This window comes from Ambystoma mexicanum, chromosome 7q (assembly GCF_040938575.1).
Source record: "Ambystoma mexicanum isolate Mex_15411 chromosome 7q, UKY_AmexF1_1, whole genome shotgun sequence".
Lineage (NCBI taxonomy): Eukaryota > Metazoa > Chordata > Amphibia > Caudata > Ambystomatidae > Ambystoma > Ambystoma mexicanum.
The window spans coordinates 950,162,655-950,177,024 of NC_090941.1; the positions used below are offsets into that span (position 1 = coordinate 950,162,655).

At 43.4% G+C, this 14,370-nt stretch overlaps 1 protein-coding gene across 3 annotated transcripts in view; it reads left to right on the plus strand.

The window, feature by feature from the left end:
• The window catches only part of PAK1 (p21 (RAC1) activated kinase 1), a 724,626-nt gene that overhangs the window by 391,609 nt on the left and 318,647 nt on the right, over positions 1-14,370 (plus strand). For all 3 annotated transcript variants that reach the window (XM_069639982.1, XM_069639985.1, XM_069639983.1), the window contains exons 5-6: positions 7,539-7,686; positions 11,211-11,248. In XM_069639982.1, coding sequence (XP_069496083.1) covers positions 7,539-7,686; positions 11,211-11,248 — 186 coding nt within the window. The remainder of the gene's footprint in view (positions 1-7,538; positions 7,687-11,210; positions 11,249-14,370) is intronic.

Sequence of the window (14,370 nt, forward strand, 5' to 3'; positions counted from 1 at the left end):
ATAATTTACTGTAGTTGAAAACAGAAGCCTCAAAAGGAGTCCTCCACATATTTATCTAACCTTCTTTTTTGATTTAGTTTCTTAAATGCGGCACGTATCACTTGGATAATTTTGCGTGAATCAGTTTTAATAAACGTATTTAACCTTGAGGCGTTATTAAGATTTGTTTAGATCTTCCTGTATTCCCTGTTTAACCAGCCTATTGTACGATTGTGGCGTTTTATAATATTATTTTGCATGGGTGGAAATAGCTGTGTGCAAGTTGTTATGGAAGTTCTATATTTGAGTTATTTTCCAGATCTATCTGCAGGGATTTAAAGATTTATATCAGACCCCTGTAGATCTGGGATAATGTGATCTCCACCTTTCCACCATCCCTTACTCCTATATTAGCAGAACATTCCTTCTTGCCCATCCTTTCTACCGTGGTCTGTAGACCACTTATGTGGCGATTCGTCCGGTTCTCCTCCAGCCAATCCAGCCCTCCCCTTGTTTTTGCCACCTCACCTTCCTAGGAAAACATCATTGTCTAACCACAAGCCATTTGTCCCACCAAGGTTTCTTGTTTGTTTTGAAACCCAGGAGTCCTGCACACAAGATCAATTTCCCTCCAACTCCTCCAATGAGGACACACACCCTTTGTTGGTTCTGCTGTCTCACTCTCCTCCTGCTGTTCTGTGCATCCAAAAGAACCTGGGGAGCCACTATGGAGGAGAGGGGAAGAAAATCCACCCTCTGCTTAGATATCATTTATACTTAAAACTGGCACCTCAGTGCCTGTTCCTGCACACCTTTTCAATCCTACATCTTGCAAAAGATTGGTCTTGCCGGCTCCTACAATCTGCTCATTCACTGATCAAATCTGCAGGGGTAAGGAGGATTCTTTGAGCTTGATCCTCATGCCTAGGCCACAAACTCTCCCCTCTTGGTGAAGATCCTTCAACAGCTGTGTTTACAAATGTCACTCCTACCACTGGTTTTTCCCGGTCCAATTTCTAGGCATAGGACTACAACTGGTAACCTTTATTATGCACTTTACTGTTCACTATCCTGCTTCCCACCCCTTTTTCCATGCAGCTTCGGGTAACACCCATCTACAGATTGAGCTCGCAGCAGGCTCCACCTTAGTCATGCTTAGCCACCTAGGGGAGGCAACTAACCTGTTTCTCATGTATCCAGGCACCATTCACTATACTACTATAATCTGTGGTTGCAACACCATCTCTACTCATTTATCCAAAAGTGAGCAAGTAGGACGATCTCTACCGACAAGCTTGGCTGTGGCCATCAGAAAACTATCAGAACTACCCAGAGTAGCCACCAGCAAGACTGCTCTGTCAGCCCCCCAACACCTGCTTTGAACAGTTTGCGAGGCCTGATGTTTTGCAGTAAAATGATGTTCTTGGTGAGCACATTCTAGAGGGCTTACATTGTAGTACTGTAGAATAGATGGGAAAAGTTGTAATCAGGTTCTTAAAATGCATGCACGTTAAAGTGAACAAATGGGTATTTGCTCAATATTATGCCTATGATCAATAGCTGCATTTGGGAAATTGTGAATACCAAAAAGCACAGTTTCTTGTTAATCATATTGCGTAATTCTGCTTACTGTGCACGCAAGTGGCTCTAGGTAGTGTGACAGCGTCATGAAGGAGACGCAGATGCAAGAGATCAGTTTGCCCATATACTTTTATTAATAAATGAAAGGGGTAGGGAGAAGCCCAACTTGCCCTATTCTAGAGGGATTTTCCCTACCTAACTAAAACTGCCGGTCTAAGACATGAAGGCCCAAAGCAGTATTCTGTCTGTGTCAAAAACAAACCCTATTCATGCCCTCACATGCTAATTGGACCAAGATTGTGTAGGGGTTAAATCTCCAAAATAATAAGTGTTCAATAATTGTTCCAATGGCGGCTACAGTTCTCATTCCATGAGGAACTCCCTTCCCCATGGTCTAAGGCCCTTCCAAAAGACAAGTAGGGGGTTCATGCCAGCCACTCTTGTTTTGCACAGTTCTCCTGAATTCTCACAAAGTAAAGTTCATCCACTTAGAAGCAGCTATATTTTCCTGCCCGACTTCACAAGAGTTCATCAAAATGGTCAACTCCAATAAAACAGTTCTCCTCCACGTTAGAGAAAACCTGGTTGACTCCCCTGCCACAGGGTTTTGTAGTAGTTCAATAGTTCACCTCTGCCCACTGGGTTTCGGCGCCCCGCCTGGGCCACTCTCCTGCCACAAAGCTGCCCCAGAGGTTTTCCTCTCTTACATCTCTTTGTAACACTTTTCTCAAGGTTTGTGTGCCAACTTTTCTTTATAGTTTCACATATCACCTTCACCAATTTTACTGGCTTTTGCCAATGCTGGCTTTCAGGGTTTCACAGTATATTTGCTGGCTCAGGCAGTGCTGGATTCCCAAATTCCCCCTGCCACCTTGGGGAATATCTCACTGTATTCACTTCTTTCATCAACTTAAACTGTGTTAATTTCTTTCTTTCATTCATTTAAATTTGTGTGTATTCAAAATTAAGCAAATGTCCTTCTGGGTATGCATGCCAATTCACCATGCCCCGGGGCCCCTGCTCCTTCAGGAGTACTCACTGGTAGCCTCCACGGTGTCTGAGGAAGACTCTGGACCTCCACGTTCCTTTCCGTGTGCGGTGCCTCGCCCTGCTTCCTCTGTTGCTTTCCGTGGCTCCGCTGCCATGCCTGGTCTGCTAGCATAGATAGGACCGCTTCTCCTTGCACTGCCCTCCTGCACTGACTCTGCTTTGCTAAGGCATTCCTCCACAGGCTTCCACCAGCTTTGCTTCTCGTGGCGTGTTCTCTGCAGCCACCCAGGACCCTCCAGTCTGCCGCTCTGTGCCTCGCATGGGGTCTGAGCTTTCCCTGCAGTTGACCTCTTATCTGTTCTCGGAGGCTTTAAACTTCCCGCCAAGTTGATTGGTCTGCCAAACACTATACCACTCATTGGGGAGTCTGTTAGTTTTGCTTGCCATTTTCCTCGTCCCAGTACCAAAGTAGGCCAGAGTCAATGGAAGAACAAGGAGAGGAATGAATGACAATAGCTCGTGAAGGCTTGGGGAATTGAAGGGACATCATGAAAGGAAAAAGGGGATACCATGTCTTATCCTTGGGTATCTCACTTCCTCTCCCCAGGTCACCTCCCCCCAGGTAGTTCTTCCTCGCAGATCCATATCCATGGTCAGGACCCGGCAGCTTTGTTCTGTCACTGGTCACTTGGGTGGAGGCTAATCTAGGGAAAGGAGCGAAGATACCCTTGGCTTCCTCACAGTAGGAATCTGTGTTTTCTTAACCAGGCTCATTTAAGCCAGTGGCAGGTGCTAAATAGATCAGCGTGATTTTGATTGTTTCTTTACTGTTCATAGAAATATCGATGTCAAGTTGCGCAAGAGCAGCAAGGTTTGTTCTCTTTTGGGTTGAATAAGTACGAGAAACAATGGCTTAATCGTAGTGAAGCTTAGATATCCAAGGCTCATGTGAACCATTCGTTTTCAGCACTCTCCTGAATATCAGGTTATTCTCCATCCTCACATTGGATGCTGCATGTTGCAGCGTTCAGGCCAATAGACTACAATGTCCTCACACCTTGATGCATCCTTTTTAAAAGCAGCACAGACAATAATGTCGCTGGTGACTCTTAGATCCTTTAGCAGAAGGGTTTATTGATCTAGTGTGGTAGTTAACTGGTGCACTTGCCCCAATATGCACAAAGAACAACACACAGTGTATTGCGTTTTATTCTGTGCTTGACAGGGTGCCAATGTAGAACTTTGAATTCTGAGTGGACATGCTAACTTAGATACACTGTGTGTCTTTCTTGCAACCCTATATAGTAGTAGCTGAAGGTGGTGAGTTGGGATAATAGGGAGCCCTATGTACAGACTATTTGCAGTAGTCTGTGACGGTACAAGGGCTCCTGGTTACCTTCACCATGTGAGACATTTCTATCAGAGCCAGGATACATCCGATGAGATGAAGTTGATGACAATTCTTTCATGAAACAGCATTGACCTGAGGAAAGTAGGTTAGTTCAGCATTGGAATCTCCTCCTCTGCCTCCTTCCCCCACCTAGCTTCCTTCTCTGGAGTGGGGGTCAGGGGAAACGCCAAACATAACCGGCCAAGCATAAAAAAGGGTGGTGTAGCAATCCTTGTGAATGGGATCAACAAAACAGGACTCTAGTAATAAAGGTTCCTATTTGAACTTGTGGGAATGAAACCACCTGGCCTTAGGGTTTATAATAATGGTTTATCTAAAACAAAACCGGTATTCTCTCCATGGGATTCGTCTAAATCATGTGTCCATGATTTTCTCCTTTGTGGGGACTCTAGTTTCCCCCAGATTATAGCACCCACTTGGTTCTTGGTTCAGGTTGCAGTGATTTGCCCTGTCACTTTCTTAGGGATCCAGGCTTTATTGGTAATCCACACCAGAATGTTAGTTTCTGCCTCACTACTAGTGCCCCCGTTCATTTGAATGGATTTTGTGCCTAAGCCACTATCTAGGATTTCTCACCCAATTATTGTACTGTAATGGTGACTCCTCACTTGTAGGGGTATGGTTCCTTTTTCACTATTAGCAAGGGAGCCAAAGCTTTGTCACCCATGTAGCCCTTGTTGGGATCTTCACAGGGGGGCCAACTCGTGGGAACTTCCTTGAAGTGGCAACCTAGAATTTTGGTCCTTGTTTCCTGCCTCCTTAGGACCCTTCCCTGGTCTCTGCTCATGGTGTCATCTATTGGCCGCTTCAACATGCAAGACCTCTTCTGGCCCTCTTTGCCTTCCGACAGCTTACACAAACCGTTTCTCCTTGCTGGCTTTCTTCTCTCTAACTCTGCTTTCCAATTGCTCTCTACACTCCTGCAACTCCCACACAACCTTCTCTTTTCTTCTGGTGTTTTATTTTCCTCTCTCCAGACTACCCATTCTTTCCTTCTTTGGATTGGCCCATCAAGATGTTAACATGTTTGGGGCTGCTGTATTAGTTGGGCCACTTGTCAATCGCAGTTACCCCAGCCGATGTGGCTTGGTGAAGTTCTAAAAGGCTTGGCGGCCATCTGTATGTGAGACAGAAGTACCTTCCATTTGTTGCGTCCACTTGTACCTACAGCTATCTCTAAACTCTGCTCCATGAGCTCTGTCCACTTCTTTCGATTCATCACACTGATGACCTCTGTGGTCTCTGGCCGTTGGATCTTCTGGGCAGTCTAGGTATGTATGTGTTGGGTTTCTGTCTCGTGGGTAGTCCCTATGATGTCTGCCTCTTCAGTGCGGGCTAGCAGAGAGTGGCATTTCTCTCCCCATGAGGCCCCATTTCAGCATATATTGTCCCAATAGTTGTGTACTATTGTCACATAGGTTTCCTAAGGTGGTTAAGTCCTCATATTTGCCAGTAATCTTAGAGCCTCAATCGCTACAGGTTCTCACCCTAGGTGAATCCCCGGTTTTCTTGTTAAGCTATCATTTCCAAAGCATGTACATCAGTGGCAAGGGGGTGAGGGGGTCTGTATTCCCTTAGCTCTGAATAATAAGCATTCTAGATTGTAATCCTTTTACTTCTGTGGGTAAAACGCCTACACTTGTTTAACCAAAAAGGTGATGTACTTTTAACAAAGTGAATTCGAATTTTCCTACTTTAACATGACTTTTGACAGGCCTAGCCAATTTTCCACTTTGACAAGAGGAATATTTTTCTCCTACATGTTTGTCAATCTAGGTAATCGGGTAGTATCTCCTAAACCAAACTTCAGAATCAAGTACAAAAATACACTTTGGGAAAGGAGCACTGACCCACATTCCTCCCTGAGTATTCCTCCCTTAACATGGCATCCCGGCATCTACTGGTAATCCAGTTCCAGGATGTCATTGTCGCATGTCTGTGGTTCTTAAGTAACATGAACAGTCTCTGACGATCTGTCACTATAAGATATTTTGTGACACTCAATCAATCTTCATTTCAGAACTGGGTACCTTATGTTAGTACATTTGAAATATGTATTTTAATGTTATCACTTTGGTGAATATAATGTCCCCTGTTAAGTATGTACTCAAATGATATTCAACCATCTATTAATATGGAACTAATGATCATCATAAACAGCATCTATGGAAATGCAGAAAATACTAAACACCAACTTCATATTTGGTCTGAAATATTACAAACTCCCCCAATACATTTTCGCCATGTCCGTAGGCCATTTTAAAAAGTTTTTCATAAATCTTTTCAAAAAAACCTTTTTTAATCCTGCATTAAACAGTATATTTTTCTTAAAAGAGGTAAGCGCAAATATTCATTCCTTTTTGGAACAAACTTTTCAATGATATATATGATATGGCGTTTATAACGCACCTGTACACAAGTTTTTCAAGGTGCGACGAGGCAAGGGAGGGGCAAGAGAGGGAAGACCGCAATCCTACTAGGCCAAGTGTCATTCAAATTGTGCAGGGGAGAGGAGGAGGAGGGAAAAGTGCAGCGCATGGGATAATAGAATAACAAAATAACAATAAGTAAGTAAAGTGAGTTGGTGGCAAGTGCAGACATCCGGTGTCAAGTGCTGGTAGTGGGACTGTAGGAATAAGGAGACAGTCCAGAGTGCGGGGGTTGCCAGGAAGGCAGTGCAGGTGTGCGGCTGGTGGTGGAGGGGACCTGGGTCCGAGATCAGAGGGGAAAAAGCAGAAGCAAAGAGAAAGGTTTTGAGGTGCTTCCGGAACCGCAGATGGTTCTCAAGTTTCAGTGAGGAAGGGAGGCTGTTCCAGAGAGAGATCCCAGCCGAAGCGAGAGATCTACCACCAATTTGTTGCTTGGAGAAGCGACTGACCCTGAGGGAGTTGGAGGCGGAAGAGCGAAGAGCTTGAGAAGGAAGATACTTAGGAAGAGAGTTGAAGGTATTGAGGTCCCAGGCCCCAAAAGGCTTTGTGGACAATGCAGAGGGTTTTGAACTTAATCCTCGCAGCCACTGGGAGCCAGTGCAGAGATTTCTGTCCTGGAGAGATACGGTCCCTGTACTTGAGTGAGGCCAAGGACAAGTATCGCAGTCATGTTCTGGATAAGTTGAGGGCGGAGAGTAGAGGCAGGCAGATTTAGAAAGGGTGTTGCAGTAGTCCAGCCTAGCGAGTACCAGAGCTCTGGAGACAGTGAGACAGCTGATTTTTTGTTTACATAGTCTGTCAAGGGGCAGGGGGACGGGGTGGAGCCAAATATATTTACGTAAAAATCAGAGTATTCTAACATAAATGTGTTGTGTACATAAAACTGAGCATTGTGTTGTCAGAGCTGATATCAGCACAGTTCTGATTTCTGTGTATAAATGCCGTAAATATAACTCCAAGTATCATGCGCTCTCTCTCCATATTAGCCTTTTTTTTATGTCAGTTTGACTACTTGCACCTCATGATTATAAGTAATGCATATTTTAGATTATTGACTTTTGTCACCAATAGAAGGCTCTTCCTCTTTGATTTCATGTCAACTATCAGTTGTCTGTTTTTTAAATGTTTTTTATTTTTTTTAAATGCAGGGTATGCCGGAACAGTGGGCTCGTTTGCTGCAGACCTCAAACATTACTAAGTCTGAACAGAAGAAAAATCCACAAGCGGTGTTAGATGTCTTGGAATTCTACAATTCCAAAAAAACCTCTAACAGCCAAAAGTATATGAGCTTTACAGGTAATTAGTATTGCAGATTCTTAGACATGTTTGTTGGGTCAGGGTAATTTGATGAAAATTTATATTTTGTTCTGGGTTGCAATAATCTTACTTTCTCTTGCTAATGTGCTTTTATTTGGATGTGTCGGAAGAGCTCTTTAGACCCCAGCCAATGCTATTTTTTCTGATAAAAAGCAGGAACATCCATTACAAAATGTTTCTTCCATGGGAGAAATTAATCAAATAATGGCAGAAGAAGGTGCACCAAATTTTATTTTTGGTTTGGTGTGTGTTGCCGCGTGAGAAGGCTGTAGGATTATAACCAGCCATTGACTTCCCCAATGGCCAACAGCCTCTTCCCTGTTCTAATCAGCTCTTTGCAGCACTCCTAACCATGGCCTTAAGCCACCTCTAGACTACAGCCACTATGAGGCAGGATTGATTTGCTTTGGGGTAGGTCTGGGAAATTTGAAGAGCATACTCCTAGATTCCTATTTCACATTAATCTCCACTAAGACAAGTGCATCGTGGGATACCTAGATATGTAGGATATAGCTCCATTTTGATCAGTCAATCTGTGCCATTTAGCATGCATTTGATATCTGCATTAAATCTAACACAATACACTGTGCCCATCTAGTAGACCTTGCACTGAATGTGCTCTTTTAATATTTTCTAATGATTTGAAGTGGGATGGTTGAAGTTAGACACTGCAACACCAAAGATACACCTGATCTAGAGCACAAAAAGAGAATCCGCACTTCTCAACAACGTGTATGCTGCGAGGATGGGAATGGTGCAACTAGGAACACAAATCTCAAGATACACACTGACCAGATACTGGTAGACCTAGAACTATGATGGGCACTAGTGTCTTCTGTATCTTGCGAGGTCCTAAATCTTTGCTTATCTTTCCTTTAAACAGAATAATGAAACCTTGGCCACAACTGGTAAAAAGTACAAACAGATGTTAGTCAGATCATTGTTTTTTGTTTTCCCGGATGCAAATGGCTAGGTTGACTGAGAGGATGCCACACCTTTTAAAGGATGCAGACGCAGTTTCTTAGTAGCATGCCGCAAAATCCTTCTTGTTGGCTGATATTTCACAGCATACACAGATTAGGTCGATCTTCTCAGTGACGTCCAAGTACAAAACCACTGCGAAAAGCCCATTATATCCAAGGATAGAATTTTGTCATAGACTTTCAAGTCTCCCATTTTATTTTCATATTCTGAGACTTTCAGTTGAAGCAGTCGGTTCTAAGCACATCTTGTTTTCTTTCCTGCCTTAACCTGCAACGATACATGTTCCTAATTCTGCTATCTCTAGACCGACCATAAAGAAGGCTAGTTGGCCTTGTTTCAGTTTGCTTACAAATTTATATAGTGCTTAAGCCCACAGGCATCAAAGCGCGGACATAGATCAGACAACAAAAATGTCACAGGACGAGCTAGAATAAAAGGGAGTCGTATGGAGAAGGAGGGAAATGTTAAGCAAAGTGCAGGGTCTTTAGCCTTTTACAAAACACAGGAAGACTATGTTCTGTACGAAATTTGGCTGGAAGAGAATTCCAGGCCTTGGCTGCATGCACGAGGAACGAACGCCCCGGTGCCTTGTCCGTTTGACTCTAGGACGTATCATTCTGAAGGTTCCTGCAGATCTGGTAGAGCCTGAAGCTTGTTGCAGCTTTACACAGTGTTTCAAGTAGTGTGGGGCCAGGCCAAAAACACACCTATGCACTAGAGTGTTCGATATAAGCATGTTTCTGGCAGAAATCGGGAGCCAGTGAAGATGTTTCCTAAAACAGAAAACGTGCTCTCTTTTAGGGACTTGCTTTACGATACGAACCGCATCGTTTTGGAGAACCTGAGGTTTGTGTAAACTAATTTTACTGGCACAGCAGAGAAGAATGTTACAGTAATCCAATCTCAGCAGGATTACTGCTGTCACAATGTTTAGGGGAACCAAAGGGCCTTACAAGCCTCAACAGCCGCAGGTGATATTGAGATTTGTTTCACAACACTGTCTACTTGGGCATCAGCTCCCAGAGATGCCTCGAAAGACACCAAGAGTTTTAACGTTATCTTGCGCTTCAATCTCATTTTTTTCGATATGGAAGCTTAAAAACGAAGCTCTAACTTTTTACGGGCCTGGGAACAGCCAAAGATTAGAAACTGTCTTTAAGATGTTCAAACAAAGCCAGTTGGTAGACATCCAATTTGTAATCCCGTTTTAAACCTTCTGTACTTCATCTAAATCCAGTAGATCATTTCCTGTTAGTCTATAAGGAGCAGAGTGTCAGCTGCGTAGTTTGCAAATGCAATCCCAGAGTCCTCCAATGGCTCGCATAAGGAGTGCATATATACATTGAACAACAAGGGTGACAAACAGGCACCCTGTGGCACACCACACGTTATTCTGGATTGAGGGGAGGATGCTTATCCATGACTACACGTGACATGTGGTCACCTAAGAGCGATTTAAACTATATAATGGAATTCTTAGAGCATGTAGCATTGACCTTTAAAGCTGATGAGTCTATTATGATCCACAAGGTCGAACGCAGAGGGTAGGTCCAAAAGCATCAAAAGACCAGTTTTACCTAGGTCCACCATATCCAACATTAGTGATTGCAGATCAACCAATGCGTTTCCGTGCCATGATTGGCGCGAAATCCGGATTGTTTGGAGTGTAACATATTGGATGCCTCATGATATTTTTGGAATTGACTGGTGGCTTGTTTGTGTGTAATTTTTAATAAAATAGGAACATTATTTATATGTCTGAGGTTCCCAATATTAGATGGGTCAGCCCCAATCTTGTTTTATCCGAGATGTGACCACCACTTGTTTGATGGAGTCTGGTACTATGCAGTGGCGGAGGGATGCATTCATGAAATGGGTAAAAAATGGTATGATACTGGGATTGTCCAGGACACACTTGGGAGGAAATAATGTCATTAGGGCATGGTGTAGGATGCTTCTTTAATATCAGCTCCATTTCCTCTGGTGAAACAAGGTTAAAAATTAAACATATCACCTGTATCACAGATCACAGGTGAGTTCTGGGATTGGAGCCGGAAAAGAATGTGTGACCTCCGGGAGGGGATTATCAGAAATTTTAGCCCTTGCCACATTGATTTTTATCAAGGAATGCCTCTCGAATATTCTGGCACTCACTATCTGTACAACAGACCAAGTAAGGTTCTCTGTGAGGTTTTTCTAAAGATTTGAAAATAGAGAAGAATTTCTTAGTACAATTAGCAGCTTTCTCTATTTCATTGTTAAAGAAATCTTTCTTGGCATCGATAATTTGTTGTCTGTATACTTTTTCTAAGGATTTCCATGCTTACAAATTACTTGCGTCAGCTAGTAGGGGGGTAAACCAAGATTTGTGTTCAGAGTCGTTTTTGATGAGTCGATTTCAAAGGTGCCACTTGATCCAGGAAGGAGCAAGTGAATGGTTAACCTCTGTTAAAACATTGTTTGTTCTGTAAACCTATTGTTTTTAAGCAGTCCTAATTCAAATGATTTTTCTGTTGCAGATAACTCAGTGGAAGAATATAATTCATCAAATGCATTGGTAAGATCTTTTTCCCACCAGTTTTCCATTTTAAACCACATTGTTTAGTTATTGTATAATGGAAACACAAATTAGCACCCAAGAGGTGTGTGTGAGTCAATTGGATTGCTGAGAATGCAGGCAGTAACCAACAGTATTCTGCAGCATTGCCAGCACGGTTCTGGGTTTCACACACACATTGTTTCTTTCTTTGCTTTGCCCAATTTACCTGTCTTTTTGCCATCTTCTCATATCCAGCTGCTCCACAGGCCCTGCATTCCTCTCGCCTGACATCGGCTGTTGGATGGAAATGGGGCCTCTTTCTGTTGCGAAGGCGATGCCTTGATAAAAACCCTCATAATCATGGTCCTTGCCTAGTAAAATGCTGTCTAACCCACTATGGCACCCTATGAAGCTGTAACATGTTTTTTTTTTATTTTAGAATATCATTTTTGTGTCTGCAACATGGCTGATATACTATTTAAAAAAATAAAAAAACGAATAGAATTGGATTATCTGTGTACAAGGCTACAGAAAGGCTATGTTAAGTGTTAGCTCTTTGTTGCACCCTTTGCCATTGAAAAAAGCAATTTGGATGATTGAAGGAGCCACCTTCGTGGCAGCAGTGAGGGAGAAGCAGTTTACATTTTGCTAGCACGGGCTCTGGTACTACAACCAAGATCATGTATCTTGCACAGATTCCATTAAAGGTATATTGGACATTTCATGAATTCCATGTACATTCAATGTGTGGTGTAGCCATGAAAAATATTCAGAGAACTCCAGCAAGCCCTAGTGTTTTTTAGAAACCGAGTGGCCACCATCCAGCTTCAGCTAAACACTTCCTAAACAGTTAATCCCATCCATGCAACTCAATCTCTGTTATCCAGACATTTGCACCAAATTGGCTACTTACTCTGATCCTGCTTCCTCCCTAATCATTTGAGTGAACACAGTAAGCAAACCAAGACTTTTGGACTTGACACACATGGTGGTTGGGTGTATGATTTCCAAACTGATTAATTTCACTAACTCAACATAGTCTCGGGTAAGTGCTGCAATGGATTCTTAAACAATGGAACCATGAAAAGTACAACAAAACAGGCTTCTCATCAGCTAAAAAAACAGAGGTTATCAGGGCAAGTTGGATTATAACGGAAAGAAAAGGCTTAGTAGACCCACAGGATTCTTGTTTTTTTTAATTTTCCTTCACACCCACCCAGGACTGAAAAACAAAAGGCCACCTCCTTAAGTGTAGAAACATGAGCATTCATTCTTAGGGTCTTGTTTCACTCTCTCCTTCCATGGAAAAAGAGAAGACTGAGTCATTTAGAAAAACAATTCTTCGACTGGTTACTAATTTCACCAAATTCCATATGTAGTGAAAGTTTAAGAATCACTATTTGTATAACAACAATGATCTTTGAGTAGCCCTGCCTGGAGGCTCCAGTCCAAGTCCACAAGATATAACAATGTCCTGGTCTTTTCCTTTGGGTACAGGTTTGGGGTTCCAGAACGCTCTTTCAGAAGTCCAATCCCTGAATTTTCCTCGGTTCAATTCTCTGATCTTGGATCCTATTCATGTTAATGGTTACATGCTTGGGAAGACTTAACAAGCCTTTTCTATCCTGGCTGAGCGGTGGCTTTGCCAGTCCAATAGATGGGTCAGCCATCATGACTTGAGGGGACAACAGACAATTGTTTGGACCAGGACAATTCACTACCCTTAGGAGTTAGGCCTGTGGAGTCACCCTCTCACTGAGCGTCTTACATACACACCTTGTCCTTCTGACTGGCTGCACAGTCTTTTTCCACCAACCGCTTCCATCTGAACTGGGTCAGTCTGCGCAGCAGGAACCTCGTAGGGATTTCCTGTATTCTACACGCCTGCACAGGTTTGATGTAGTGATCTCCCACTCTAGCTTGTTGGTTTCTGCCAGTTATGTCCCAGTGGAGGACTTTGGTCCCCATCATCCACCTTTCTCTTGGGAACCCCTTCTCAAATGTTCACCTTCCTCATTCCAATAGGTCCCCTTTAGATGGTAACTCTGCTAAACCTTTCTACTGAGATGGGGTAACCCTTCTCCTTCCTATACCATTCTTGGATCTTAAACCTGCTCCTACTAAAAAAAACTTCTTCTCCATGCCTCCAAGTACCATTTTGCACCTCCTTTCTACTCTTGCTAGCCATTACCCCCATACAAGTGTCTTCAGCTTCTATTCCAACATCCCATTCCTGGCGGTAGGCCAGGTCTCCTTTTCTCTCCTGCTTTCCCTCCCCTCATAGTGGAGCTTAGGGCAACATGTTGCACCTGGGTGGGAGGATGTGACCTGGTATTGTATTAGCCCATGTATCTGGGGTCATCATGTGGTCAGTTAGTGTCTGGGTCTAAGGTTATTTCAAGGTCTTCTGCCATCTTGGGCATCGCAATGGGTCTACTTCTGTGGGAGCTTCCCTCTTCCTCTCGGATTTGCGACAAGGTTGTCTTTCTCCCTCCTAACCAGTCTGTTCGCTCTGCGTGTGTAACACCAGTTGCAAAAACCCTAGGTTACTCCAGGAAACGTTATTGTCCCAAAAAGCTTTTGTCATAAGATGATAGCAGCTGGGTAACTCCCGCGACATTGGTTTGACTAAGGAGGAATCGAGGGGAAATTGCATATCGGCGCTGTTCCCAAAAAACACATTCAGGTTTCCGAGCCATTTTCTGTGTGTATATTGTGTCCGTGTTGATCCCTTAGACCACACCAGTCTGGTTACTTTGTTTGCAGGATTTCCCTGGCCTATCCGCTGAAGAAATAAATGTAACCAGAACTTTGCTTTGAGGTTCTGTTGTCTTTAGCACCAATGCTAGAAGACGAAATGAATCACAATCACTGCCGGAAGTTTGTTTTCTGCTTGGCACCAGATTTGCGAAAATTGTTGAATCCCTGTTGTGTCTGTTTTTTTCTGCTGACAGCAACTTGCATCCCTTAAGGGCACAGACACCCTTTTGTATACTAAACTGACCGATCCATTTTTCATCAAGTGGCCACCTCCCTCGGGATAGGGAAGGGCGGCTAGAACTGCCCTCAAGAGCTTGATGTGGTAAACCCTCCCCATAAACAATAATGGGCCTGTCCTGGGCTTGATGCTGGAGTTTTCT